Here is a 26,986-nt window from a genome sequence, read left to right on the forward strand (position 1 = left end):
TGTCCATGTCCACTGCTTACCATCTGATCCCAAGCGATTGATTTTTGTTTCATCAGAAAATACCACTCTGTTCCAGTCTTCAACAGTCCAAGAATGGTATCTTTTTGCAAAGGCAAGGCGAGCTTTCTTCCTGGAGGGGGTCAAGGGCAAGGCGTCAGGTTTATGCATGGACTTATAGTTGTTGGCCTGCAAAAAGTCCCGAATCGTCTGGGGAGCAATAGGCGTGGTGGAGGAGAGTTGTCTGCTGGCGTCCACAGCCGTTTTATACTCCCCAGTGTTGAAGCGTCGAAGGATCAGGCGTCCCAATTGTGTGGTAATCAGCGATGATCGTCCAGCGGAATTAGTGGCAGGAATGCCTAATTGCTTGCGAATTCGTCCGACTGTGGAAACACTGACGTTGAAACGTGAAGCAATAACTCTGTGAGAAACGTTCTCGCGAAGTTGTTGTTGATTTTATCTTGTGAAATCGGATGCATCTACAGATGATCATGTTAATTAGGTCAATTAGGAATCGGATGAAGGAATTGAGCGAAATGGATGCGGATTTCACCTTGAATCGGAATAAATAACTGAAAGAAGTGAGAAGGAGAAAAAATTCGGCGATTCTATTTACTTATTGTGACTGTCCGCAAGAAAAGTAGGCAACTCAGGAAATTGATCCAATGAGTACTTGTGCGGAAAAAACGATTACTCATCATCTACTTATGCTAGAGACTTCATCTTTTTTTTGTTTTAAAGCTATGAATTAGGGCTACAACATATTTTTTTAACGGAAACAATACGTATGATAGTTGTGGAGATAATTGCAATAAAGTAAAAAATCGGCGAACATTGGATCAATTTCCTGAGTCACTGTATATGAACGTGTATCTTCCCACTTATTCTCCTGAACTTAACTGAACAATTTTGGGTAGTGGCAAACAGTAAGGTTAAACATCATAGGTTTTACAGGAAGATATTTTATCAAAAAAAATCACAGTAGCCTACAAAAATGTGAAGGACAGGTCATTTCAACGGTCTCGCTTGGGCATTCTTAACAAGCGTTGGCAGAAAATGTGGAAACAAAAAGCTCATGTAATGGCCAATATTTACTCCATTCAAAGCCATAAGAATAAGGTAAGCCACAAATACGAAGCAAAAATACACATAGCCATCAACCCCCTTTTTGAGGACCTTTTGGACATTTTTGACTGGACAAAACTTATGAGGACCTTTTTGAGGACCTTTTTGTGGAGTTTTTTGAGGACGTTTTTGAGGACGTTTTTGAGGACGTTTTTGAGGACCTTTTTGCGGAGTTTTATGAGGACATTTTTGAGGACGTTTTGGACATTTTTGATTGGACAAAACTTTTGAGGACGTTTTTGAGGACCTTTTTGAGGACCTTTTTACAGAGTTTTATGAGGACGTTTTTGAGGACGTTTTGGACATTTTTGATTGGACAAAACTTATGAGGACGTTTTTGAGGACGTTTTTGAGGACGTTTTGGACATTTTTGATTGGACAAAACTTATAAGGGCGTTTTTGAGGACGTTTTGGACATTTTTGATTGGACAAAACTTATGAGGACCTTTTTGAGGACCTTTTTGAGGACCTTTTTGCAGAGTTTTATGAGGACTTTTTTGAGGACCTTTTAGACATTTTTGATTGGACAAAACTTATAAGGACGTTTTTAAGGACCTTTTTGAGGACCTTTTGGACATTTTTAATTAGACAAAACTTATGAGGACGTTTTCAGGAAAAATACAAACTACAATATTAATATAGATTTTTCTAATGAATTAGATATTAAGTTAAAATCAAACTTTTTTAATAATAGAAAAATAAATAATAAGAAAAAAATTAAAAAAAGATATCTTCAGGAATATAAATTAATTTGTAATATTTATAATCTCATATTTAAAGATAATAATTATGATAATAATGATTATATAAATTTTGTAAATAATGTTTTTGATTATGATAAAAATAAAAATAATACAAAAGATATTATAACAGAAAAATTATATAAATTTTTAAATAATCCCAAAATCCTTACAATAGAAAATTTAACACAACTAGTAAGTTATAGTATTTTATTAATAAATGTTTTATTAAAAGACGATTACAATAATGAAAAATTTATAAAATATAAAGAAATAGCAGAATATATTTGTTTTAAGTATAAATATAATATAAATCAGATAAATCAGATAAAATAATTAATATGAATTCATCTGATGGTACATTATTTGCCGGACTTTATAAAAACAATTTATGAAAATAAAAAATGTAGTTACAGGTGACCAATTTTAAGAAATGGTAAAGATAGTAATTTTAATATTTATGATAAATAGATTTAAAAAATATAAGACCACCCAAAATGGTGGAGATGGAAAATTTAAAAAAATGAATATTAATTATATATAAAAAATAACAAATAAAAATGGAGGTTGAATTATTTACATTATTTAAAAATTACCATGATAAATTATTAAAGAAATTTAAAAAAGAATTATTACATGATTTTATGAATTTTTTTAACACCACCAAAAATTGTGGAAATGAAAAATATTTCCCAAATGGGAAATTAAATAATTTTTCAAATACAAAAACATATATTTGCGAATATAAGAGATCACAAAATAGAGGAAGTTGTAAAAGATTATGTAGAAATATTGCATGTTCCTATCATATAAAATTTTTATCTTCACATAAATCAAATGTATATGATATACATGAAGTTGATATTTCAAAAAAAATTAAAAAATTAGAAAATATAAATAATTATATATCAGATAAATTAAATAAATGTGACATATCTGAAATGCGCAATGATACGTAAACTAATAATTTAGTAATAGATGACCAACTTAATATATATAATTACTACATTGATAATTTTAAAAATTTCTCTTCAGTGTTTGAGGACGTTTTTAAAAACCTTTTTGAGGACCTTTTTGAGGACCTTTTTGAGGACCTTTTTGAGGACCTTTTTGCAGAGTTTTATGAGGACCTTTTTGAGGATCTTTTGGACATTTTGATTGGGCAAAACTTATGAGGACATTTTTGAGAACGTTTTTGAGGACCCTTTTAATGCGGGAACAACTCTGATTGACTTGAATTTTTATTGACGTCATGAAGAATCGAGTTTAGCTAATGGAGCCAATAAAAGAAGAAAAAGAATTACTGGAGAGAGGGGGTGGTGATCGACAGTCGCTTGCGATTTCGGCTGTCACTGACAACGTGATCATGTTCTTCGCAAGACAGTGTCTTACGCTTTCGGACATTCAATGTGGCGGGGAGAACATTGTCTTCATAAGCATTGCATAAATTATCGTACACCCAGATTATATCCAGGATTGTGTTGACTTGTCCCGCGTACAAAGAGAGATCTGATATTTTCGCAGGGATTAACAGTTGTGCGATTTCGAACATGACATATATGTCATTGTACATGAGACTGACAATGTAAAAGAAAACGCGGTGCCCAATCACTTGCATGACGAGAACACCCTTTATATTGTTCACATCAATGGAGTTTTTAGCAAAGATGCCTAGATGAACAAGATCCTTGGCAAGCAGATATTTGTTCTCTACCTGGCTATGGCATTTTGCTTCACTGAAGCCACGTGTGACACCCCAGATCGAACCATCTAATACACTGATGCATGCATCTGGCCGTTCGTTGCTGACAATGACAGTGCTGGAAGTTTTCATCTCTTCATTTATAGCAGCAATCCACCGGAACAAATTGTCGTTTTGAGGATCATCGAACAACGGGTTCAAGGCCGGTGCTGTGAAGCGACTGATTAACTCCTGCTCTAGAATCATATTGGATACGGCCTCGTTTGGAAGTGATCGAATTAATGAGGCGAAGGATTTAATTATCCTGTATTCCTCTTTGGTAGATTGCTTGCGAAGCAACAGGAGTTCAATCACTGCATTGTCACAGTCCAGCTTGTTAGTGCGGAGATCCTAGATAAAGAGATATTTTTTTTTTCTGTAAGCATTTTGTGAATTACCATTCTTATTCTTTTGCACGTACACTTGCGACGTCTATTAGTTGGCATATGATCTCATTTTTCACTTTGAGCTGGCCAATATTGAATTGGGTATTGAGATCATTGACTATCTTCGCCAATTTGTCACTTGGAATGAATTTCTTGAGGTCGTTATGAAAGTGACCAGGTATCACCAAGAAGATGAATGAAAGTGATAGTAGATGGTATACATGGGATTCCATGTGTAAGCCTTTAGGGATATGGCCTTTTCTTGCGCCAGCAGTTGGAATTGATAGAAGCCTTTGGAAACATCAAAGCCTTCAACGATATACCGGTCATGCCCAGCTGGACAGCAAAGGTTCATTATGGACTCAGGTGACATGCTTGACGATGTTGTTGCCCCACTTTCTGACGCGTCTGCTGCGGACTGTTCCTGCGTGGAACCATTTTCACGTGTTGCTACTTGCATGCTTGATGAACTTGTTACCGTTTGAACGCGGTTAATCAGGTGGACATTGTGGTATATCCACTACTTGTCGTATTATCCATCCTAGACTGGTGTTCCCAAACAGGAAAGATCGGGATCTAGACGTGTTTCCATTCTGAGTGAGCTTCTCCATAACACCGATTGAGCCTCTTCATCCATAACTTGGACCTATCGCCGAGATCAATTCATACAGGTAAAGCTGTCACACCACAGCATGTGGATCCTTCCTAATACACCTTATAACCGAGGACTGCTCACTGATAATTATTAATTCCGACTCAAGACTAAAGTATAAATAGGCAGATCACATTAATTGAAATAAAGGGCATCCAACAGTCTCAAAGGATTCTCATTGTCTCTTTCATTCTAAATTCTCTCATATATCACAGACATCAATGTGTTCGGCCAATTGATCCAGGCTTTCAAAATAAGACGAGCAACCAGGGCAACCATAGTACATGATGTCCACATTCGAGGGTTTGTGAATGGAAATTCTTGGGCGCCCACCACGAGAAGTGCTCACTTCAAAGCCGTGCTCTTGCAAGTGACGTCTTAGATTGTCTTTTCTACCAAAGCGACTTCGGCATTCGAAGCAACGCAAGATAACGCATGGTCGTTTTGTTCTATACATGTTACCAAGATAACAAACTTCAAAGATAATTTGACACGTTTCGACATTTCACTCAGCGACGCCGCCTCATGACTCAGAAATCAACACTCGGTTGTCACGAAATCCACGAATAATGTCCCAAATTGCCAAAAATGATGAAACCCATTGCAAGATCGTCAAACGATCAACTGCGCAAACTATCGGACGACTTCATGTAACAAAGCGACGCTCCTGCTCATCATATTTATTTATTTAATTAAATTAATTAGTCAAAATGACCGATTCCATTATATTCTATCCGTTTTAAATCCGTAAATTGAGATAGGGTATCACGTTAACAATAATTCTCAAGCGTTCAATATAACTGGTTTTTGTGTAGCTCTCAAGAGAGACAAACCACTACCAATGTATCAGAAGGCTTTTCAGCGTCATTTCATTGGTGTATGATCCAGTTCTTTCGCTACCTTGTCAGGCCTATGGGGCGTCACACGTGGCTTCAGTGAAGCAAAATGCCATAGCCAGGCGGAGAACAAATATCTGCTTGCCAAGGACCTTGTTCGCCTAGGCATCTTTGCTAAAAACTTCATTGATGTAAACGATGAAGGGTGTGCTGGCAATTCAATTGGTTGGGCGCCGCGTATTCTCTTCATCTTGTGAATGTCATGTACGACGGCGTGTATATCATGTGCGAAATCGGACAGGTGCTGATCCCTGCTGAACTCATCCGATCATTCACGGTGCGCGGGCCAAGTAAACACGATCTTGGATATAATATCGGTATACGATCATCTGTGCAATGCTTACGAGGACAGTGATGTCTCCACGACATTGTACACGATGATCTGTGGTGTGCTGAATCTTCTTTTTATTACATCGATATTGGCATTACCTGAGCATTTTGCTTCGACATTTATTCCAGCACTTGTAGGTATGCGGAACGAAACTGTGAAGTGACTCTTCACACTTTTGCTTCTGTAATTCTTTTTGACAGAATGTCTTCCTGCAAAAACCTATCACTTTAACCTTACTCTTGTCACTGCCCAGAATTGTTTTATTGTGTTAAGCTCGGCAGAATAAGTAGGAGGATACAAACGGTAATCAAATTTCTTTATGTTTTCATTCGTGTGATTGATTGCTGATCCGCTCGCTGGTGGTTGGATCGGTTAAATATTATTGGCATGGTAAAAGAGGCTCTTCATATGCGCGCCGGCGTAGAAACAGTGTTGATGCCTTGTCATGGCCGAGCTATCCCTTTCCTTATGTTCTCGGCGGGTTTAACAATGTGATTCAACGTATTCTGGAGCAAGCTCGACTAATGATGTCCTAAATTGCATAACGTGTCCAGTTTGATAAAGTTCGATGATCAGGGTTACTGTGATGCTTTCGAGAATCCTCTGATTCATGTTTTTAACAAGTCCGAATTCCAGTTGGACAGTGCGCCTTGTTACTCGACGATCAAAAATCGTAAAAATGGCGTCTTGTTGCGATCGGTGACTTGCAAATGAGCCAGGGCGTGAAACGATATTTTTTTAAACGTTGGATTCCTGAATCATAATATTGAAGCGTTGACGCCACGCTATCTCGACGCTTTTGACATTGTCATTCTGGAAAACATAACAAGAAAGTATAGCTGTCAATGAATTAGGTTCAAGGCTGATTTGGATTTGTCCAGGAACAAAGAAAATATAAGTTTCGCAGTTTCATTGACCGTCCCTGCCGCTGAGCCCATGGCTGGCTGAGTCCAACCAAAAAGTCAGCCGATAGGATTCCACTCTGTATTCTCACTCCAGCCCCACTTTTGCCTTTCTTTCTGTGACGAATAAGAATGCAAATCGGATATCCGTGTGTGATATGTTGTTGATGATTATGGGGCCAAGGATTTGTTTTGAATGTGATTGAAAACCAACGGAGACTATTTTTAGCGTTTCCCAGTTGATCTTAATTTGGAAGCCTGTTTTTCACTGGTCGAGTTTGAGGCCATCCAAACCATATTCAGGCAAGAAACAATCCTTGGCGTGACTGAACGTTCATCACCGATTAAGCGACTCTAAAAAAAAAAGGAACGGCTGGTTTCATCTTGGCTCTCTTTCTCTTCTATTTTTTCTGGTTTCACCTTTTGTTTTCACGCAAGAGGTATTGATCAGTAGTCATGTATCCACCTTCTTCGGACCCTTACGCTGGACAGTATCCTCGTCCGCCTCCTCCGCCTCCTCAAGACGATCATCCAGGGCAATACGCTTCGGCCCCGCCGCAACCATCTTATTACCCTTCTCATCCATCACAAGATATCCATGAGTCCCCGTATACCCCGCCCTATCCTGCGTATCCTCCCGAAAATTATACCTCGCCTCCCATCCATGCACCGCCGAGCAATGAATTTTATGCTGTTCCGATATCCGCTCAACACGAAGAACAACGACCTTTGTCAGTCCAACAGCATGGATACTATGATCCGCATGCTGTCCCATTGAACGATTACGTACGAGACCACGAGGAGCCGGTGCACCGTCCAGCACCGTACACCGATCCGAACTCCTATGACCGTCAGCGACCCACAGTAGCGACCGATGACTATTTAGATGAACACGATATGGCCTCCTATTCACCGGAAGCGCCCATGGTGCAACATGCTCCTGCACCTGAACCTGAGAACTCCAAATCCAGGAAAAATAAGAAAAAGAAGAATAATGATCCGACATACTATGGACCTGTGGTTGTAGCGCCTGCGCCCGAGAAAGAAGCGGAATCATATGCGCCACGACCATATCAAACACCCAGAGAAAGGGGCTGTAACTGCTGCTGTTACAACCCGGCCATGACCTGTTGTTCCTGTTTTTGTATGATCATTGGTATTGCCTTTTTAGCGGCAGGAATTGCGTTAATGGTCGCTTCCAAGGTGATTAGCGATAAATGTTCGAATCAGTGTGATCAGCTACCAGAACAATTGCGTGACGCTAGTGCTAGTGCTTGTGGCACCATCTGTGGCAAGGTGGTTCACGATGCTTTTCTTTACGGAGGCGCGGCGGTCACGGCCATAGCAGGCATCACCATTATATGGCGTTTATTTATGTGGACCTGTGCAGGCTGTTCCCGACGATAAAAAAAAAAAGATAACCCTCATCATTATGTATTGTAAAACTATGTGTAATAAATATGTATATCCAATGCGAGCGAAATCTTGGGAACCAAGATGATTTTCATGCTGTTGCCCGAATTGTGACGCTGGTCTGGGGGGAAATTCATTTCCATATTTGTCCACTATCTTCCATCTGCGTTTGGTTCTTTTTGTTTCTTTTTGTGCAGTGCCAAAGAAAAAACGCTAACCATGCGAGTTCGCATCCGTCATCCGCAAGGCAGCATTACATTAACCAATCTCCAAGCAGAGTATACAATCGCGCAGTTACGGGAAGCTATTGCGCAAGCTATCCACATAACCACACCTCAAAGCATCCGAGGTGAGTTCGCCCTGCCATTGTAAAAAGTTCCCACAAGAGTTGGCATTGACGACCCACTTAGTATCGGGCGGTTATCCGCCCAAAGGTTTCACTGACGATAGCGCGACTTTACAAGCGTGCGGTTTGCGGGATGGCGACACACTCAATGTCACTCTTACAGAGACCACCAACGTCCCATCGCCTGCCCCTGTAGCCCAGACGACAACGACAACGACAACGTTACCGTTTGATCCACAAACCATGGAAGCTGTCCAAATGCGCGGGGGAATTTTACGTGTCCGAGTAAGTGGCGCTTCCAAACTGGACCAGAAAAACTAGTCTAGAGATGAATTTTTGATAGACAATGGAAGACGATAATTCGTGCCTTTTCCGATCAATTGGTAACTACGGCTCCAAAAGAGAAAGCATTGGTTTCAAGCGGTCTGATCCTGTGATACTACCATCTTTTTCCTAGGGTAACCTATAATATGGTTTCGGATAACTACGGTGGACTAAAAAGGGGACGGTTAGCTATGTTTTACAGCATGACATTCAGGTCGCCAATGAGTTGCGAAAAGGTAGTTTGCAGATGAGGGCGGGAGATTGATCCAAAAAAATACTCACATGTTTGGGGCGCATTCAATCAGTGATTGCTGCCTGTATTGGCGAAAATCCTGCTATATATTCCGATGTCATGCTTGGGTAAGTTCAAACAGTACAATAATGAACAATTACTGAACGGGCAATACTTTAGTCAAGAAAGAGGTATTTGATTTGCTGAGAACCTGTGTCTGCTTGGCCCATTGACGATTGGTGCAGGCAAATATATGGAATGGATTCAGAAAAGTTCGGCATGGGGAGGCGCCATTGGTAGGTTATCTCGTGATCCAGGCAGCTGTAATCGCGTCAATTGACGGTGATTTTATAGAGTTGTCTATATTTTCACAGCATTTTGGCATTGGTGGGTGTATAAATAGACATTCTATATTTGTTCTCGAGAGAACCTGTGACTGATAGAAAAGGCTCGCGGCAGAAATCGACAGCATAGACGTGCAAACCGGACGCATTGACAAATTCGGTAACCAACAAGCTTTATTGATCCAATGGAAATGCGATGAGGACTGAGCAATTGTCTTTGTAGGCGAAGGCGCTTATGCAGAGCGTGTACTTATTTTGTATAGTGGTATTCGTAAGTTGATCAAGAGTAAACCCCACATCCCACATGACATGACATGGCATGATCTAACCAGTTTTATCATCTAGATTACGATGCTGTAGGATTGGCACCCACCATTGATAGCCCACCGGATTTCGATCAAACCCGATTTCCTGTCGGCGATGACGCTCTTTTGCCAGCAGCACAGAAGCTGGCAGAGATATTGCGCAAGGTACAGAGAAAAAGATGTTACGATGAACTGTGTGCTTTAAGTCTGACTATGGGACCTATGACAAGAAACACAAATATACCGATGTTGCTACGTTTACACTAAAATGCCAACAATGTCAAAAAGGGTTAAAGGGTGAAAAAGGTCAGTTAGGTACTGCAACTGTTGCTATGTCCATTGGCACTCAATCTCTGAATTAGATGCACAAGCTCATGCCTCTGTAAGCAATGGGATTTTCCTGTGATTGATTTCCCATATTAATAGGATTATTAGGCAACCGGACATACTCACTTTGTGGAGTATGAATAATTACAATAAAAAGGATAATGGAGTATAAATGTTGAACGTGGATAGAATACTGATATGAATACTGCTTGCGAGATGTGAATGTGACATGATTTTTAGACAAATGATACCTGTAAGGCACGATCATGCACGAGTTGCCTTTTCGGCCCTGAGGTGTTGTATACAGGCAAAGGGCGGTGTGCAGGAACTTGAAGCTTAAGATGTCGACCGCAGCATGCACATCTATTTTTAGGTATCTGTCATTTTTATGGTATGTATTGTCTTTTGGAGTGAACTGCAGTGAGTGATACGATGGTTTGTTTTGTCAAGAAAAAAGGGAAACTATTTTTTTTTCTTTGTTTGCTCAGGTGCCACCTGCAACCCAAATTTAAAAAACAAAAAGCGGCTTTGTGAACCGTAACACGAGGGATTTGTTTATGTCAGGGGATGAATCAAAGATGCCAAATGATGCTAGATGATTATTATTAGTTGTTGGATATAGAATGTGAAATACTGGAGGGAGTGGGGGTCAGACGAGGGCGATTAAAAGAGACGACGAGGCCCGAGGAGGACGAGGCCGAAGAACTGTATCGGTCGTAATCGGAAATGCGATGACTGGGAAGGATGTCGGCTTCAGCAAGATCGGAACTGTTGTAGCTTGACGAATCGGAGAGATAGGAACAAGAGGAAGGACGATGATCGATGGGGTAAGGCAACACTGAAGTGGAAGCGGATGTCTTTGCGTAGTTCAAGGGGGTGATGAGCGAATTGTCATCGTGAGTCGGAGGGGGAGGAGCGGATACGGTGGAGTACAAAGGACACGGAGACGATGAAGACGAGGGGGACGGCAGTGAAGTACTTTTTGAACGATGTCGACCAAAACTGTGAGTCAGACTTGACAGTGAATGAGAGAGTCGATGAATGGATTTCAGCAGGCGTCCCTGTTTAACAGGCAGATTAGAAAGTGAGATCTTTTTCTAGGTGAGACTGCGGCTTACCATGATGGTCACGGCGTGGGTAACTTCTTCTTCTGTGACTTCCACGGCTTTATACCTTCGAGGATCGGCTTCATCCCACCACACGGTGGGATCTGGTAAATCCGCAATGACCCAAGGATGAACCTTCACTTCGTCGAGCGTGATGCGTTCTTGTGGATATTTATGCAAAAGGCGGTGTAACAGATCTTTGAGATCGTCGGATATGGGGATTCCAGTGTCGGCTGGATCAGGGAAGGTGAGTGGGGCGGTAGGAATGATTTCAAATAGTTCGAATTCGGTGGTGGCCGTGAAGGGACAACGACCAAAGATGAAGCAGTATAGCGTGATACCAAGGGCCCACACATCGATCGCTTTGGATATATGTCCCCAGTGGCGATCACCTTCATCTTCTGGAATCGCACACAATTCCGGGGCAAAGAATGCGGGTGTTCCTGCGGTTTCGGCGAGTTCACGATCAATGGTCTGTTGTTTCTGTGTCCCAATCTCCGTGTCATCTCCCGCTAACAACTCATTGAAATAAGACACTCCAAAATCGGATATTTTTACCATCTGATCTCTCGTCAATAACAGATTGGCAGGTTTGATATCCCGATGAATAATGCCTTGGTAATGGACTATGACAACCACAAACGAAGAAAAACAGCTCAGTCAACAAGAGAGATGGTGATAACCTTTTTGTCTGTTACTTACGGTAATCAAGTCCGCTAACTACGTCTCGAAAGATACTTCTGGCTTGATCCAGGGATAGCACGGGTCTTTCGTCTTCATCTCGCCATTGAATTTCGCCTCCTTCCATATACTCCAATGCTGTGCATGAAAAAAAAAAAAAAAAAAAAAAAAAAAAAAAAGAAAAAAAAGTTAGTGCATCTTCTTTGAATAATGGGACCAAGCGGATGACTTGTCTTCTTTTTTTTTTTCTCAGCGCATGACAAGAAAACTTACCCATATAGATTTTACGACTGGCGGGATTATCAATGACTTGAAGTAGTTTGACAACGTGAGGATGACTGCATTTTTTTAAAATGGCAATCTCGCGTCGTACTTTTTGTTCATTTTCTCTGTTTTGCAGTAACGGGTTGTCGACCTGTCCACGAATCAAACCATGCTGTTTTTTCCTGGTGCGCTTGTCCACGATCTTGATAGCCTAGAACGAAAGAAGAACATGAGATCAGATGATGGTCTTTTTACAAATCGGGCAAGAAAAAAAAAAGATGGAAAAAAAAAGAGCAGTGCCTGCTTATCCCTGTTATAACACTCAAAGAAGATAAAGGGGGGTTCTTGATTGGATTGAGCACTGAAATAGAGTAGGTAAAAAAAGATAAAATAGAGAAGAGAGAGAAAAGAGGGTGGATAGGGCCAAAGGGGTCAAAATGCACATACAACAAGTTCACCGGTATTTATATCTTGGGCCAATTTGACTTTGCCGTGAACCCCACGACCAATTTCACGAATGATCATGTAATCGTTGATGATTTTGTTGCCCGTGGCAGGGTCATAATCTTTGTAGATGGTATTGGTGGTGACGACTTGGGAAGTGGGCGCGATGGGTGTAGCGGATGAGCGTCGTGAGAGAGAGAATTTGCGCAGACGTTGTGCTAAAGTAGAGTCGTTTACTTCGCGACGTTTAGACTTGGATGAATTGACCATGACATGGACAATATGAAAGGAATGAACAAAGCAGAGTAATAAAAATGGACAAAGACTAAAGGTTGAAAAAGGAAAAATGTCAGGAAAAAGAAAAAGCAACATTAACAGAGGGGCGGCGGAGAATGAATTAATGACGAATCGGTGGGTGAGTGTGAAACCCATCTTGCTGAAAAAAGCTCGGTTCACACTGCATTGCAGGAAAAAGCATATACTCTCACCTCCCTCTTATTGCCTTTCAGATCCTGTTTTTTTTTCTCTCTCTCTCTCTCTCTCTCTCTCTCTCTCTCTCTCTCTTTTTCTTTCTTTATATTTATTGTCTTGCTCCTCTTTTTTTTTATTCTCTGTTGGGTGCATCTTTTTTTTTCCTTGTTTTCATTATTTTTTGTGTGTGTGCGGTGCAAAAAAAAACAAGACCGCTTCTCTTACGCTTTTGTTACAAGCCTTGTTGCCATGAAGTTGATTGCATGGCTCCTTTTATTGACACTTTATTTAGGTCTAGTCAAAGCCTCTGTTCATGTGATTGTAGGTGATTGTACTTGTTATTTTTTTTCTTTTTGCATTGGATTTTCCATTGGACACGAACCCCCATTGATTGAATTCTAAAAAGAGAGCCTACTCTTTTTTTTCCCCTTGTAGTCAACCAATGAAACTTACGCTGGTCGCACCGCTGCATTTGGTCCGCGTTTATTGGAAAACGGGAAATTCGGCTATTTGATCGAACCGCAAGACCCGTTCGCATGCAATGTGGTCGAACCCGTGTACGATAATTGGATTGCACTTGTCAGACGAGGCCAATGTTCCTTTATTACTAAAGTGCGGAATATGCAAAAGAGCGGCGCCATTGCCGTGGTGGTGGGCGATCCTGATCATTCAAGCTGGGTTACCATGTATGCGCCTGGTAAGGAATCGGCTCATCAAAAGACCCCTCTTCCAACCTCCAAAAAAACTTAATTAGGAAAATCATTAGGTGACACCACCGATGTGCTGATCCCCAGCATGTTCCTTACACGACGTGAATATCGTTCTCTGATACGCTTGACCAAACTCGTCGACGGTCCACTCATGGTTCTCATGCAACCCGAAGACTTTATTACCTGGTAAATGTTCGATGGATGCAATTCAGTTCAATTCAACCACTGAATCCTCAGGAGCTATTGAAATTTGGGCCTACTTTAACTAACTGGGGTTATTAACTATTCTCATCAAGGCCACTGTTCGATGTTTTGATTATCGTCATTATATCACCCTGTATTATGATGTCGTTCATCTATCTGTCATGGAAAATTCGTCAACGACAAAAACACAAGCAAGATTTGGCCCCCGTCGATGTCGTCATGAAACTCACCATGAAAATATTCAGTCGAGAAAAGATCCGTGAAAACGAAGCCGAAGAGTGCGCCATCTGTTTGGAAGATTACGCCGACGGCGATGAATTGCGCGTGTTACCTTGCAAACACGACTTTCACGTCTCGTGCGTCGATGCCTGGCTGACCACTCAAAAGAAATTTGTAAGTTTTCGGCCATCAGCAGGATGAAGTTGAATAATATAATGCTGAATGATGAAAACCCTGTCTAATCACACTATTGTTTACTGTTGTTAGTGTCCTATATGCAAGCGAGACATAACTTGCATCAGCACAAGTGAAGTCACGCCGTTATTAGATGCATGAAGCATTACGGTGACCTTGTTTTTTCCCCTGATTCATTCATTCATTTCTTTACGGCAACCACTCTCTAAACACCCCCCCCCAACCCCTTTTCTTATTTTGTCTTGTATATCACTGTAAATTGATACCTAAACTTTCTTGTAAATTATTTCATACTTGATGATAAAATGGGGACTATCACTTCCCAAAATACACACAGGCCGCATGGTTGCTGACTTGAGTAGAAAAAGAAAAGAAAAAAAAGGGTGTCCGAACTCTATCATGAGAACATCCATGAAAAAGATGTCACTGTAATCCATTACAAGAAAGTGCTGTGGTGATTTTTGCCACTTTCACGCCGTGAATTTTGATTGCCAAATTTAGCAATGATCTGCTTATTTTTTTTTGATTTTCAATTTCAAATATTACTTTGATCTGTGAAACACCTCCTGTTCATCCTGCACTTGTTGCTCAGTCAGTCTATCCACTTTTTTCCCTAATGTGTTTGGAAATAGTTATATTCATTACTGAGCTAACGAGTTCATATACACATAAAAGAAAAAGAGGAGTACTCAAAGGAAGAAAAAAAAAAGACCATACTATTGCAGTACAAACAAAGACTCTCCACGGAAAGAGATGAACTTCACCCAACCATAAGGAGCCCAGTTACGCTCTGTAACGGCGATGACGAATGCAGGGAGCGCAAAGTAGATGAATCTATCTGCTGCTTGGACATCATCAATCATTGTGCTCCTATGTTTAGAATAAAGAAAAAAGAGAGGAAAAAAAAAGATAGATGGCATTGGCTGCTGAGTCGATTTTCCCTTTTGTCTCTTTTTTTTTCCCTCTTCTATAGTTATCTCTATTGTTGTTTTTGCGTGTGCGTGTGTGAGTGATCGTCGCATTCAATATTTTATTTTATTTCCATTGGCTTGGTGAGCAAGCCCAGTTTCTTTCCTATCCTTTTGTTTCCTTGCTCCTTTTCCCTTGAATCGTCATTCGAATCGAGCCATGGCAGCGTCAAGACCGCCGGGTCCACGACGCCGGCAAAGCTTGCTTCAGTATGCATCCCGTTTTATAAAGCTCCGGTCGGAATCAAGATCCCAATTCGTTCCGCTTTCATCTTCCACATCATCACCGTCACCCGATACCTTTTTCTGTAACAATGGCAACGCTAATCATCAAGCGGAAAAAAAGTTTACCAAAACCTGTCTACAGCGTTCCAAATCCGCTGATCTGAATTACCAATCGTTGTCTATCGTGGAAGAACCAGAGAAAGAAGAAGAACAACAACAGGAAGACATCGAAAGCGACGGTGACGATTTAGCCCCATTGATAAATGATCCGACCAGAAAACGAGATCGACGTTACTGCTACAGTAGTCTTCAATATGATAAAGCCTTGCCTCCTGCGCGTGCTAGAATCTCGCTCGATATCGCACGTTGCTACCCAAGGATCGTCAGTTATCGTCCCCAACTCTCACCATCTCCCAAAGCCTATGCATCATTGACACTGGCGTCTCAGCTAATCCTTCCTTCCACGGACGCGCCCATTCCACCACATCCCAAGCCTCCAGTGTACAGCCGTTTGACCGATCAGTACGACGATTCACACCTCCTAGCCCCAGTGCATAAACAACAACAACGAGTCATGTCCATGCCCTCGCTCACAGTTTCAACGATTGATCAAAACGACGACGACTCATGTAGCAGTAGTGATGACGATGATGACGACGACGATGGTGACGATAACAACGGTCGTTCTCGTTTGAAACAAGCAACTCAAAGAACCCGTCCTTCTACCGCTTTTTTGATCTCCCTCTCAGCTTCTTCGGCGGCGGCGGCTTCAGCAGCACGGTTGCGACGTTGTCAAACACGCATTATAAGAAGATGATGAATATTAGAAAATCACTCAAGTATGAATCGAAAAACCTGTTGTCTGATCAATTTACATGAAGACGGAGTCTGAAAATTTTGTAATCATAAAACATGGCCTAAATCACGGTCAACTCTGACGGAAAAAAAAAAGATTGCATGAAACTTGATAGTTTATTCAAACATATGCGTACTCTTTTTTCTTTCACAAAGAAAATAATATGGATGGCAACTTCCTTAACGGCCTTGCTGTGAATGTTCGGGATATTTTCTCAGTGGAACGACCAATCTTGTAATTATTAAATGTAGACCTTTACAAGCCGTCTTACTCTTATGAACAAAAGGAGTTTGATGGCTGCGCATAGTTTACGGTGTACAATATCTCTCAACGAGCCATTGCCGTTACAGATATTAAGTAGAATAATCTACAGTATGTACAAATAAGCCACTCGAGACTGGGATTTTTGTGTTGCACAGTGGATTCGCAGAACAAGTGTCTGCTTTGGAACGTATGATTATTTCTACTGATAATGGATGAGAATAAGTGGGTCGATGTCTACCGTTAGCTTAGCATGAATGTTATTGCAGGTTTATTGGTTTGTGGTCCCACACGGGTGACATGCGACCATGTTGCGCGCAGTAAGTATTTTAAGCTGTGGAAACATTTAACCGGATAGAAATAGCTCACATTAGCCGCTTGATTCATGAATTTAATCGTTAGCTTTAAGGCGTTCGGTTTCGAAGGCTAGTTTCCAGAAGGAGAGCTCGGACATTTCCATCGTTTCGGTGATCTTATTGAAATATCCTTCTTTTCTATTGACCTCCTATAGTTGGTGAACCATTCAGACTGCAAGGTAGGTACATAAATGCAATTGTGCTACAAAAATATAGCACTATCAAAAAAGCTGGTTTTTTTTACAGCAAACTTATAATGGATAAGAGTCTGTGCGTCGTGGACAGCCTGTCTTATTTTGAGCGGGTCTCTTTCCAACTGGATTCACGGGTGCCTTTCAGGCTCCGTCTGAACCACCTGCGACCTTGCACCTTGTTGAAGCAAAAAAGAAAAAATATGAAAGAAACAAGAGCCTAGATTGGGCTCTTTTTTTTTACTTTTGAACAGATGATATACATGTAATTTAAGAACGGTATCGAAAGAGGGCAATGGGTGAGGAAGTAAAAATATGCAATGATTGTGAAGGGCAAGTAATAATGGTAGTTACAAATAAAAAAGGAAAGCAAGCTATACAACTGAAAATGAATGCAACATGCTAAATGAAAAAGTGAATGAAAAGGGGATGAAAATAAATAAAAAACGAAGGGTGCTCTTTGTTAAAAGAGAATCAAAAAGTACAGAGTAATAAAGAACAAGAAACAGGTAATTGGAAGAATGCTGCGGGTGTGACTGGATCTGTGTCTGTGTCTGTGGATATTTTTGCTCTTGCGCGCGAATGTGGTCCTGAGAGATGGTGGGTGGGTGAACGGATGTGCATAGCGTAAAAAAAACGAGTGTTGTGGGCATAAAGATAACATCAAAACAAATAAATAACAGGTTCTCTTTTTTTAAAACAAGGTTTTTACGACGTCTCGGAAACCGTTTGTGGCACCATTCTGGCTACCGTTTCCAGCGAGGGATCGCGACTGATCGAAGGTGACGGTGGATGGTGAGCCATCAATTCTTGGTACTTGGTCGTTTTCACAAACCGAGGCACCGAGTCCTGAGCCATGAGTCGACAAATGTGTTCGTTTACTTTATCGTACATTCGCAGCAGCGTCTTGATGCAAGGTCCGGCGGGCATGTTGATAGCCACAGAAGCTTGGATCACCGTCGAAGACGCAGACAGGAATGGTAAATCCCTTGAACACTCGCCAGGGACAACCGAGAAGGTTGATCCGACAAACGTTAAAATTTCCTTGTGCAAAGCATGGTCAATGTTCACCTCCGACACCGCATTGGGGCCCAAATATTTGTCGTAGATAGCGTAGCAATCCGATAAAAACTCGGTGCATTCACCGTTGGTGTGACGGAATTTCTTGCGTAGCATATAGTAATCCACCCAGAAATTCACGTTCTCTTCACAAAAGTTCGCCTTCATAAAATCACGGAAATACATGCGTAAAAGAGGGTCCTCCAGGATTTGCCGTAACCGAGCCCATTGCGAGTCTTTGGGGGCATCTTCACCGAAACCGTTTTCCACCATACTGGAAGGCCGCGAGTTGGCGGGGGACGACACCATCACTTCAAATCCGCTGTCCTGAGACGCCGACGAATGCGACGATGTGGATAAGGCGCGTTCCATTGGTGTCATAGACCCTTGACGCAGTGTTTGCTCCGAAGCCGATTCTTCCGCGGACCCTTCTTTCTTTGCCTTTTCCGATGGTGCCGACCCGGCGTTGTGCTTGTTGAAACCGAAATCGTAGGCTTGATTCAATGCTTCTTTCTCTTCCATGGACGTCGCTCGTTGACGTTTCTCCGTCACAGTAGCGGTGGGAATGGTTGGAGCCGGCGCGGTTTCTTCGGTGGGTAAGAGTCGGTTCACATAGTCGTTCTTGATTCCACTTGTCTTGGTGGAGCTACGACGCATAGCCGGTACGGATTTCTTGGATTCAACTTCGGCCTCTTCATCGTCATTGCCGTTGGCCCAACCAAGCACTTTGCGGCCTCGCTCGGTGACATAGTATAGGGTAGACCGAGTCGCCTTGAAGAGGACCGCGTCTTCTTTTACGCCATTCGTTCGACTCGATTTATCAATGATCTGGTGAATCCAGCCGTAGAGAACAAATTCTGAAGCAATCATTTCAGCTTCTTCTCGTGACACCACCGTGGTATACTCGCTGATCCATTCAAAGCACTGGTAGCCATAAAATGTGTATTTATAATCCTGCAAAGATTTTTCCTTGATGCCTAATTGGAAAAAAAGGGATATTATTGATATGTCTCTCAGTGAGTCAGGCCTGTTGTGAAAATAATAATTACCCCCTACATCGTCTGCCATCAGCACGTCGGTCGGTAACCAATCCATCATGACTCGGAATGCATTGGTCATATTGGCTCTGGCAAATGAAAGCTGATCTGTATCTGCCAGGCGTTCAAATTGAACAATTTTGAACGATTCAATCCGTGCGAGGGTTTCTTGCATATGGCTGATGGAGACGCGGGCGCGCTGGCTGAAATCCTGGATCATGAATTTCCCCTTGGGCGTCGGTTGCCAGATGCCTTTGTCTTTGATTGTTCGATTTTGAGGATCTGTGACGTTTTCTGCCAGGCGTGCGTTGAGAAAATGCTGACCGAGGGTTTTCGCCATATCGCGCGACATGCTAAAAGTGGTGGTGGTTCGTGTCGCCAATTGACGTGAAGGGTCGGCAGGATCCGGGCTGCGAACAATGTGAGTAAATTTCAAGTCATTCAGTCTTTCCACCGCTTCGTCCGTTGTAAATGTCGAATGGTAGGTGCGGAACAGTGAACGATGGTCCGTCAGGGGTAATTGAATGAGAAGCGCTGAAAATAAATCATGCAGGTCCTGTCAAAAAAGAAAACAAAATGAAGAAAAAAAAAAAGAATTGACATGTTATTAAAACTTGTGTAAAAAAAAAGATACATGAAGAATGGCTTCGAAATTTACCTTTGCATAAGGTCGGCCGCCGCTGTTGACCCGCATCATCGTTGTGTACGTCGAAAACGAAGTATTGCTATTGGGCATAACGGTAGAAAGCCAAAGAAGAAAAGGAAACAAAAAATAATGGAATAAACGGACAAAGGAAATGCAATGAGAAGAAAAATAAGCTGGATAGAATGCCGAATCTTTATATACACGAAAAAAAGCTTCTGCGATGGACCTTGTCTTGGTCTTCCATGTGTAACTCTGGAAACTCGGTCTGTCAAGTTCATGACACGTTTTTCTCACCATGGTTGGTAGGCCGTTCCCGGTCCATCCACTTTTAGGCCGTTACACGAGGTCTGTTCTCATTTGTTGCCCCTGTATTCTTCGAAAAAGAAGGCCAAGACCGACCCATGGCCTTCGTTGTATCCCTTATTTTCCGATGTCGTAAAAAAATTCAAACTCTACGGATCTTTGACAAAGAAAATAAATTGTTTAATGGTGTTGTTATAAGCAGCGTTTTTCATATCGTCAAAAGTTGGAATGATTCAGCCTACTTGGCATACCTTGGAAGTGAAAGGAGAGACCTGACGGGCGAGCCATCTTTCTATTGGCTGGAGACGGCGCATTGGCATTTTGGATACTTCGGCACTTTTGCACAAACATGGATAAAGCACAAACTCCTGGTGTAACCCATTACGCGGCAGCAAGAATTTTATTGGGCCCATGTTTGGCATCACGGTTGTAGAGTGTTGCGAGAGTCACTTGCTGCCCGTCATTCTGTAGCATCCGATCAACCTTTTTTTTTTTTTGCTGCAGAACCGTGAATTTCATCAACCGACTCACAAGATGTGTCTCCGATGGTTACCGTCGCTTCATAGTGAGTTGCCTGAAAACCAGTCACTGATTCTGAGACTACCTTATTTTTTAATCTCATGGAAAAAAGTGACCCATGAGGAAGTCGGACAGCTGCAAAGTCATAAGAAGAAATAGAGTTAATCTTTTAACTAGATAACTGGTGAAAAAAGAGGAAATCAGTTAGATATCGTTGAACCAAAAATGGGATCGATCGGTGCTGAAACCAAGTCATTCAATCGTGGTTCTATTGTTCAGCCTTGGACCATGCATATGAAACGCTGGTACAGCTTTATTTTTGTTGTTATGGACCCTGTTGACATGATATGTTTATGCGAAAGCCATCCCACGACTCGCCCGGAAAAGGCAACCATGACGATTGGCTGCCATGTTGAATAAAAAGCAGGATTGAAACACCGTTCGTGGATTATGAGAAACTATCTTTAATCCGCTTCACGGGTTTTCCAGAGTCGCTCAGCAATATTCCCAATTTTATATGCAAATTTCACATTCACCAGGAAAATTATGATATTGAATGACGCCATGAATTTCATTTCACTTGTAAAGATTTTTCGGCGAGACATATTTGTTTAATGATCAGCATGCAATTTTGTTTGTTTGGTTGTCCAAGCGATGAAACCGTCAACATGTCACCACGCGCTTATATTTTTTTCCCACCCATTCGTATGAGATTACTATATGTTGCATGGTATTTGGTTCGTAATTCGTGAGTGAAAAAGATACGGATAAAATGCTGCGCCGTAATTTCCATGCCCCGATCGGAGCGACGGGAATCAGTGGTTCTTTTGAAACCCTCCCAACAGGTAAAAATTTTTTACCGAGCCGTTGACGATACTCTAGCACTAACCTTTTTTTTTCATTTAATCTCAGGTGTGGATCGTTTAACATCGGTTCTTTTTTTTTAAAGCCATCTTTTTTTTGCTCTCTTCTCAGCTATTCTCGATCCACGTTATTGCTATGCCATCAAAGTCGAAAAGCCTTCCACTATTTCGACCCGGAAACAGTGACAAAAAGATCCCATCACTGCGGTCTATATCACGTCTCGGTTCCTTTACCGATAAACTTTCTTCGTCTCCATCCAGTACCAGGACCCACAGTCCGTCGACCTCTGTCTCCAGCACCTCCTCTACATCCTCAGACGATGATCTGATCGATGATATTCTCCAAGTGAGACGTGCCCTGGATTTATTCCTTGATTCCCGTATCCAAGAGGCCGAGAACATCTTGCAGGAGAAACCTGATTCCATGTATTACTCTCTCGGTTTATCGTTCATCTTGTTTCTCAAGTGTATGATGACTTTTCAACAATGTGACGTACAGACGACCCTCTCGTCGCTCAAAAAGACAATCCAGCTCGCCGGAGCATTACGCAAACCGGGAGGATGGTTCGGTCACATTACAACGTGGATGAAAGGCAGCAGCAATCTCGATCACATCAAATCAATGACCCGAGTGGAACGACATGCGGTAACTATTTCATTCTTGTTCTATTGCGCTCTTTGTTAGATACTCATCATCGATGGTTTCATTAGGAACTGGTATATGCCGAAGCATATTTGCTGAAAGCACTTTTGAGTATGATCCACGATGAGAGCGTGATGGGCTTCCTGCGAGAAAGTTTAAGTATCCGCAGCAGCTATACTACCTATTGTAATCTGGAAAAATATGTCGATTTTGTGAAGCAAGAAGCGGCGGAAGGCAAGGATATTTCAACGTACGGACTCGACGACCACTTCACTTCGGGAGTCGCGCTCGGAATTGGCTGTTTCAACATCATCCTGTCGCTCTTACCCAGCTCCGTGATCAAGGTCGCTGAATTTATCGGATTCTCTTCGGATCGTAGCCATGGCTTAGCTGTTCTGGAATCCATTGGCGGTTGGGACGAATTAGGGGATGACGAGATGCCCGAATCACAAGGCCCAGATGAAGGGCTGCGAAGACAGCTGTGCGATATGGTGCTCATCATGTATCATATCGTCTTATCCAAAATGATGCCCTTGTCTCAAGTCAACGAACCATTCGCAGAAAAGGTTCTGTCGTACAACCTTAAATTATATCCATCGGGCGTCTTTTTTTTATATCTAAATGGTCGATTACTCACCAGCAAGCGCCAACTGGAAAAGGCCAAAGCTCAGTATGACCAAGCCATCCAGACACAAAAGGACTGGAAGCAGTTGCAACATATGTGCTACTGGGAATTGGGGGTCATCAGTTTTGTCGAGAAGAACTGGCAAAAGAGTTACGACATTTATCATAAACTGTGCGACGAGAGCAACTGGTCCAAGGCCGTGTATACCTACCTGAAAGCCGTTTCTCTGTACTTGATTGCTCAGTCATTGTCCGAGGAGGAGGAACACGACAAGAAGAAGGAGTTGCTTGACCGCGTCGACGAGTTGATGGGACAGGTGGAAAGTTCAAAGCAAAAGATTGCCGGAAAATCTATTCCAATGGAGGTAAGTTTAAACGAATTTCCCCAATAAATTTTTGATTACTGCGGGTGGCACCGTATTGACGCTCAGCTTAATCGACGGGAATGTTTAGAAATTCGTGTCACGAAAATCCCGCAAATTCCTCAGTCAAAAGTACTTGCTGATGCCCGATCTTGAAATCCTCAATGCTTTCACGGCCTTTGATTTTATGCCGCATGCCATTCTCTCTAAGAACTTGGACGTCATCAACGAAGAAATCGAAAAATTGCCGGGTCGAAAGAACCACGAAAATTTCGACGATGATCTGTGCCTGGCCTACTACTTGCGTGCATTGACAGCCCGCTCGTTATTGGAACAAGAAAATGCAAAGAATGATGCTGGGCATCTCCACCGTATTCACCAAGAGTCAATCCAGCAGGTCTTGGATCACGCTAATCGCATCCGTCTTGATCATTATATCTATTATTTCTCACGTTACGAAAACGCACGACTGCTGATGCTCGACAAGAAATATGAAGAAGCGGAAAAGGAGATCCAGGTGATTTTAACCGCCAATGACACTGGCAAATACAATATGGGCGCAGGGCCCCATGCGAAGAACAAGTACAGTCTGGCCAATGCCCTTGTGTTTAAATGTCATAACTGCTTGATGCGTATCCAAAATACGTCACCCTAAACGAACTGACACCCGTTCTATGAAGCATCATTCCCTTTGTACAGATATCATTTTCCTTTCTTCATTTACCATCGACTATATTTTTTTTGTTATTATTATTTTTTCCACCAATTTTTATTGTAGTCAAAAATACACATTACATTGCTTGGAACCCAATTAAAACCAATGCTGCTATCTTTAAATTAGGGTTCGTGTGCCTATTTTTGGGAGCTTTTGCAGTAATATTCCAACTGACTTGACGGTTCCCGGATTCGTAGTGCTCTGCCCACTGACAAGTATTTTACAGTAGACATCATTTCAAGTCCCTGCTATCATTCACTCCGGCCTGAAATTGGTCCGACGACGCATCGCAGAAAAACGATCCTATTAATGGGCATTCCCATGGCCATGTGTTTATTTTTCACAATATGTCTACCATACACAGCTCATAATGACGTGTAGACCAATAAAAAACCGGGGCTCAACCTCCCCACAAAATGCGTACGTACACAAGTATACCTATTTGAATCAACAATGTAACCTGAAGATTTATCAAATGAGAGCAGTTAATTGGTACGGGCTTACAAAAAGCTTATTTGTAGTATTGTAGTTGTAGTTTTTATTTTTGGCAATGCAAAGGCAAAGGGTCTTCAGCCTGATGGCAGGCATGTCCAGATGGAATTGCTGTGAATGATACTGACAAATACCTGGTAGTACAGCTGCGATTCCGTTCAGTCAATTAATTTTTTTCGGTGATCATGTTCTTCTCCTCACACCTTCTTTGTTTTCTTGCGCGACCAATCGATTCAACATATTGGCCCCTCAAGGCTCCGATCGTTGTTTCCAAGTCCGGATTGGACGACGATCCTACTGCCTAATTTGGGTCCACCCAATTTTCAACCAACGATTGATCTGATACGTTACATCCATTTACCGGTTAATTTGAGTTACATAAGTGTATCAAACGAACTAGATTTAAGAATTTTGTTTACGCTGCTTTCGGTTACCCTTTTGCGTCAGTGGCTACGATGTATATTAGAATGAGAACCATTAAACCAATTCTTAAATCAACTTTACCTTGCATTGTACGTCAATCCGAGCCAAGCGTACTTGTGACTGGTACAGACGGGTCTGCCACCTTTGATACTCTTCTTCGTCCCGGCAACGTGTCAAATGATTTTCACATTGATGATAGTATTTTTTTTTCAAAATAAAGAAGATTTCGTTGCACATTGCGATTGTCTCTTAACGCATGATCGGTTGCTTGCTCCTTTTTTTCTGACATTTTCTTGATCATGCTTTGATGGACAGCTTCTCTCGTCGGAGCAAGGATCAAACGCAAGAGGATTCGTACGACATATTCAGCTGCTTTATTCACAATAGCTCCGCTCCACATCTTCATGGTATTTCTTGCAAAGACCTGTACCGCGCCGGTCGTTTGGGATAGACTTCTAGGCATCTTGGGGTCGTCGCTGAAGCCATCCACATGCAGTTTCTTCCACACCGGATGCTTTTCTGCCGATGAGGTTCGGGAGCTTCCCAGGTACTGTTGATGGATATATTGAATGTGTTCTTGACTAAAAATCCTTGTGTAATCTTCGTTGTCATCCTCAAATTCTTGTGGAGGATCGACTGGTAAGCAGTTTTCGTGGTTCAAAAATCTGCTGTCACGGATTGCTGCGGCTGGGATAAGTGATGCCAACGGATAACCTGTGGTCGTTGTCGATGAGACATAACGAAGCATTGTTCCCCTAACAATGGCATTGAGCTCGCCAATATCGTCGGTTAATAATATAGCAGTTTTATCGAGCGTTTCCATGAATGGTCAACCATTTCGGTTGCAAGACCGATCGAAAAAATTTCTGCAGTTTCATTGAGCAAGTACGGAGTTGCGATTCGTTTTCTTTCGTGGTTTTCTGAAGCAATCTCAGATCTGTTGCGGCCGCGACCAAGTCAAAATGCTCAAGAGCATACGCTTTCCAGGCTTCGCACTGGCTAATCGTCGCTTTAACAGAATTGCTTGTTGTACCGTATTCGCGTACGCTTCCATTGTCAATGCCAACTTTATCCGCCAGCTCCCATACACCCCTTGGCACATGTTTGGTTGGGCTATCTCTGTCTTCTTCTTTGCCAAATACTTGTCTGCCTTTTCGGGTTTTTTCATATCGTCAGTGACCTTGGCCGCCCGTACAATTGATTGCAACCTCAAATGAAAAGATGTTTGTAGAATTGCTATGGCAAGCGTCGATCATCGGTTTGTGACGTCTGGTGACTGAGGTTACATCTTTTTTGAATTGTGGCAGCGGATGTTGATGGCTGAGGTATCCCCACATCCATCTGTACTCTGCACTGTTGACTTGTTACACAATGAATAAATTTCATCAACACTCTGTGCTATTGGCCTATGAAACAATCAATATCAGTTCATCCTTGGGGACCTAGAACAGGGATGGATTTCGTCACGTGAGAAGACCCCTTTTTTGAGATTTCCTCATCTGGGCATGCCCCATGACGATCTTTCGCTTCATTTTGCACATCAGCCTTCTGATCGTAGGTTACCTGATGACAGCACCTTTGGAAAAAGGCTAAACACATCATGGGAACATAGGTCACCATTGGCCTGGCGACTTGTTGATCGTCATAACAAAATGCTGACCGTGCAGGAAGCTGCTTTGCGGGACTTCAACGGATAAGCGGGATGTTTGGAAAGATGCCGATATGTGAATCGCTCGGGATTCCACTTTGAATAAGTGGTCGCCAAATGGGCTTCGTCCCATTACACAAACCTTCTGCATTTAGATTTCGCGGAGCGATCAGCGGACGATTCCTTTTTTCGGCGAAGACAGTGGGTCGAGAAGCCTAGAAAAGACAATAAGCAACAAAGACTACTGTAAAGCAAACAACATCAACCACCTTTTTTTTCAAAAAAAAAAAAAAAAAAAAAAAAGCTCTCCCCTCCCCATTAAACTTTTTTCATGAACCCCTCGCAACTTTTTTGATTGAATTAACCAATCACCATTAATCGAGATAGCTTCAAGCAACAGTTGCAAACGCCGTCAGCGAATAGAAAATTCAGAAAAAAAA

At 42.0% G+C, this 26,986-nt stretch overlaps 10 protein-coding genes across 10 annotated transcripts; 5 read left to right on the plus strand and 5 right to left on the minus strand.

Annotated features, from left to right (window-relative positions):
- Nucleotides 1-3,162: 3,162 nt before the first annotated feature.
- Nucleotides 3,163-4,222, minus strand: BYT42DRAFT_613454 (uncharacterized protein; the record flags this gene model as incomplete). The annotated part of the gene is made up of 2 exons (XM_051571735.1): nt 3,163-3,954; nt 4,025-4,222. 2 exons carry the CDS (start codon nt 4,220-4,222, stop codon nt 3,163-3,165), a joined length of 990 nt encoding a protein of 329 aa, XP_051423472.1.
- Nucleotides 4,223-7,226: 3,004 nt separating this feature from the next.
- BYT42DRAFT_545533 (uncharacterized protein) lies at nt 7,227-8,177 on the plus strand (the record flags this gene model as incomplete). The annotated part of the gene is made up of 1 exon (XM_051565819.1): nt 7,227-8,177. The coding sequence occupies one exon, from the start codon at nt 7,227-7,229 to the stop codon at nt 8,175-8,177; it is 951 nt and encodes a 316-aa protein (XP_051423473.1).
- Nucleotides 8,178-8,290: 113 nt separating this feature from the next.
- On the plus strand, nt 8,291-10,682 carry BYT42DRAFT_314068 (ubiquitin thioesterase OTU1-like protein). Its single transcript, XM_051562981.1, has 13 exons — nt 8,291-8,532; nt 8,594-8,814; nt 9,056-9,089; nt 9,159-9,213; nt 9,266-9,276; nt 9,331-9,381; nt 9,440-9,472; nt 9,545-9,589; nt 9,653-9,700; nt 9,775-9,899; nt 9,965-10,040; nt 10,097-10,116; nt 10,170-10,682. Exons 1-13 carry the CDS (start codon nt 8,403-8,405, stop codon nt 10,203-10,205), a joined length of 885 nt encoding a protein of 294 aa, XP_051423474.1. The 5' UTR covers nt 8,291-8,402; the 3' UTR covers nt 10,206-10,682.
- Nucleotides 10,249-13,087, minus strand: BYT42DRAFT_567628 (kinase-like domain-containing protein). Its single transcript, XM_051568103.1, has 5 exons — nt 12,560-13,087; nt 12,122-12,323; nt 11,870-11,986; nt 11,180-11,793; nt 10,249-11,122 (listed from the first exon to the last, which is right to left on the minus strand). The coding sequence occupies exons 1-5, from the start codon at nt 12,986-12,988 to the stop codon at nt 10,667-10,669; spliced, it is 1,818 nt and encodes a 605-aa protein (XP_051423475.1). The 5' UTR covers nt 12,989-13,087; the 3' UTR covers nt 10,249-10,666.
- Nucleotides 13,088-13,097: 10 nt separating this feature from the next.
- BYT42DRAFT_567645 (uncharacterized protein) lies at nt 13,098-14,694 on the plus strand. The gene is made up of 5 exons (XM_051568104.1): nt 13,098-13,348; nt 13,463-13,724; nt 13,794-13,923; nt 14,034-14,334; nt 14,428-14,694. Exons 1-5 carry the CDS (start codon nt 13,277-13,279, stop codon nt 14,494-14,496), a joined length of 834 nt encoding a protein of 277 aa, XP_051423476.1. The 5' UTR covers nt 13,098-13,276; the 3' UTR covers nt 14,497-14,694.
- A 591-nt stretch (nt 14,695-15,285) lies between these two features.
- Nucleotides 15,286-16,537, plus strand: BYT42DRAFT_567649 (uncharacterized protein). The gene has a single exon (XM_051568105.1). The coding sequence runs from the start codon at nt 15,484-15,486 to the stop codon at nt 16,363-16,365; it is 882 nt and encodes a 293-aa protein (XP_051423477.1). The 5' UTR covers nt 15,286-15,483; the 3' UTR covers nt 16,366-16,537.
- Nucleotides 16,538-17,920: 1,383 nt separating this feature from the next.
- Nucleotides 17,921-20,044, minus strand: BYT42DRAFT_545537 (regulator of G protein signaling domain-containing protein; the record flags this gene model as incomplete). Its single annotated transcript, XM_051565820.1, has 3 exons — nt 17,921-19,248; nt 19,321-19,864; nt 19,967-20,044. 3 exons carry the CDS (start codon nt 20,042-20,044, stop codon nt 17,921-17,923), a joined length of 1,950 nt encoding a protein of 649 aa, XP_051423478.1.
- Nucleotides 20,045-21,563: 1,519 nt separating this feature from the next.
- On the plus strand, nt 21,564-24,091 carry BYT42DRAFT_567656 (uncharacterized protein). The gene is made up of 4 exons (XM_051568106.1): nt 21,564-21,621; nt 21,689-22,285; nt 22,351-23,271; nt 23,360-24,091. Exons 2-4 carry the CDS (start codon nt 21,776-21,778, stop codon nt 23,921-23,923), a joined length of 1,995 nt encoding a protein of 664 aa, XP_051423479.1. The 5' UTR covers nt 21,564-21,621; nt 21,689-21,775; the 3' UTR covers nt 23,924-24,091.
- A 679-nt stretch (nt 24,092-24,770) lies between these two features.
- Nucleotides 24,771-26,037, minus strand: BYT42DRAFT_314535 (uncharacterized protein). The gene is made up of 2 exons (XM_051562982.1): nt 24,980-26,037; nt 24,771-24,925 (listed from the first exon to the last, which is right to left on the minus strand). Exon 1 carries the CDS (start codon nt 25,719-25,721, stop codon nt 25,083-25,085), a length of 639 nt encoding a protein of 212 aa, XP_051423480.1. The 5' UTR covers nt 25,722-26,037; the 3' UTR covers nt 24,771-24,925; nt 24,980-25,082.
- A 245-nt stretch (nt 26,038-26,282) lies between these two features.
- On the minus strand, nt 26,283-26,811 carry BYT42DRAFT_567662 (uncharacterized protein). The gene is made up of 2 exons (XM_051568107.1): nt 26,462-26,811; nt 26,283-26,304 (listed from the first exon to the last, which is right to left on the minus strand). The coding sequence occupies exon 1, from the start codon at nt 26,695-26,697 to the stop codon at nt 26,512-26,514; it is 186 nt and encodes a 61-aa protein (XP_051423481.1). The 5' UTR covers nt 26,698-26,811; the 3' UTR covers nt 26,283-26,304; nt 26,462-26,511.
- Between the last annotated feature and the right edge of the window lie 175 nt (nt 26,812-26,986).

The sequence above is a fragment of the Radiomyces spectabilis genome, assembly GCF_025331425.1.
Source record: "Radiomyces spectabilis strain NRRL 2753 chromosome Unknown BYT42scaffold_6, whole genome shotgun sequence".
Lineage (NCBI taxonomy): Eukaryota > Fungi > Mucoromycota > Mucoromycetes > Mucorales > Radiomycetaceae > Radiomyces > Radiomyces spectabilis.

Bases quoted from the DNA above. Each gene is read 5' to 3' on its own strand.
- BYT42DRAFT_567645 (XM_051568104.1), top strand. From the start codon at position 13,277: ATGAAGTTGATTGCATGGCTCCTTTTATTGACACTTTATTTAGGTCTA. The intron at 13,349-13,462 runs GTAGGTGATTGT...TTCCCCTTGTAG, and splicing joins AAGCCTCTGTTCATGTGATT to TCAACCAATGAAACTTACGC. The intron at 13,725-13,793 runs GTAAGGAATCGG...GAAAATCATTAG, and splicing joins GGTTACCATGTATGCGCCTG to GTGACACCACCGATGTGCTG.
- BYT42DRAFT_567656 (XM_051568106.1), top strand. From the start codon at position 21,776: ATGCCATCAAAGTCGAAAAGCCTTCCACTATTTCGACCCGGAAACAGT. The intron at 22,286-22,350 runs GTAACTATTTCA...TGGTTTCATTAG, and splicing joins CCCGAGTGGAACGACATGCG to GAACTGGTATATGCCGAAGC. The intron at 23,272-23,359 runs GTAAGTTTAAAC...GGGAATGTTTAG, and splicing joins GAAAATCTATTCCAATGGAG to AAATTCGTGTCACGAAAATC.
- BYT42DRAFT_314068 (XM_051562981.1), top strand. From the start codon at position 8,403: ATGCGAGTTCGCATCCGTCATCCGCAAGGCAGCATTACATTAACCAAT. The intron at 9,590-9,652 runs GTAACCAACAAG...TTGTCTTTGTAG, and splicing joins CGGACGCATTGACAAATTCG to GCGAAGGCGCTTATGCAGAG. The intron at 9,900-9,964 runs GTACAGAGAAAA...ACCTATGACAAG, and splicing joins TGGCAGAGATATTGCGCAAG to AAACACAAATATACCGATGT.
- BYT42DRAFT_567649 (XM_051568105.1), top strand. From the start codon at position 15,484: ATGGCAGCGTCAAGACCGCCGGGTCCACGACGCCGGCAAAGCTTGCTT.
- BYT42DRAFT_567628 (XM_051568103.1), bottom strand. From the start codon at position 12,988: ATGGGTTTCACACTCACCCACCGATTCGTCATTAATTCATTCTCCGCC. The intron at 11,987-12,121 runs GTAAGTTTTCTT...TTTCATGCACAG, and splicing joins CAGTCGTAAAATCTATATGG to CATTGGAGTATATGGAAGGA. The intron at 11,123-11,179 runs GTAAGCCGCAGT...CCTGTTAAACAG, and splicing joins CCCACGCCGTGACCATCATG to GGACGCCTGCTGAAATCCAT.
- BYT42DRAFT_567662 (XM_051568107.1), bottom strand. From the start codon at position 26,697: ATGCAGAAGGTTTGTGTAATGGGACGAAGCCCATTTGGCGACCACTTA.
- BYT42DRAFT_314535 (XM_051562982.1), bottom strand. From the start codon at position 25,721: ATGGAAACGCTCGATAAAACTGCTATATTATTAACCGACGATATTGGC.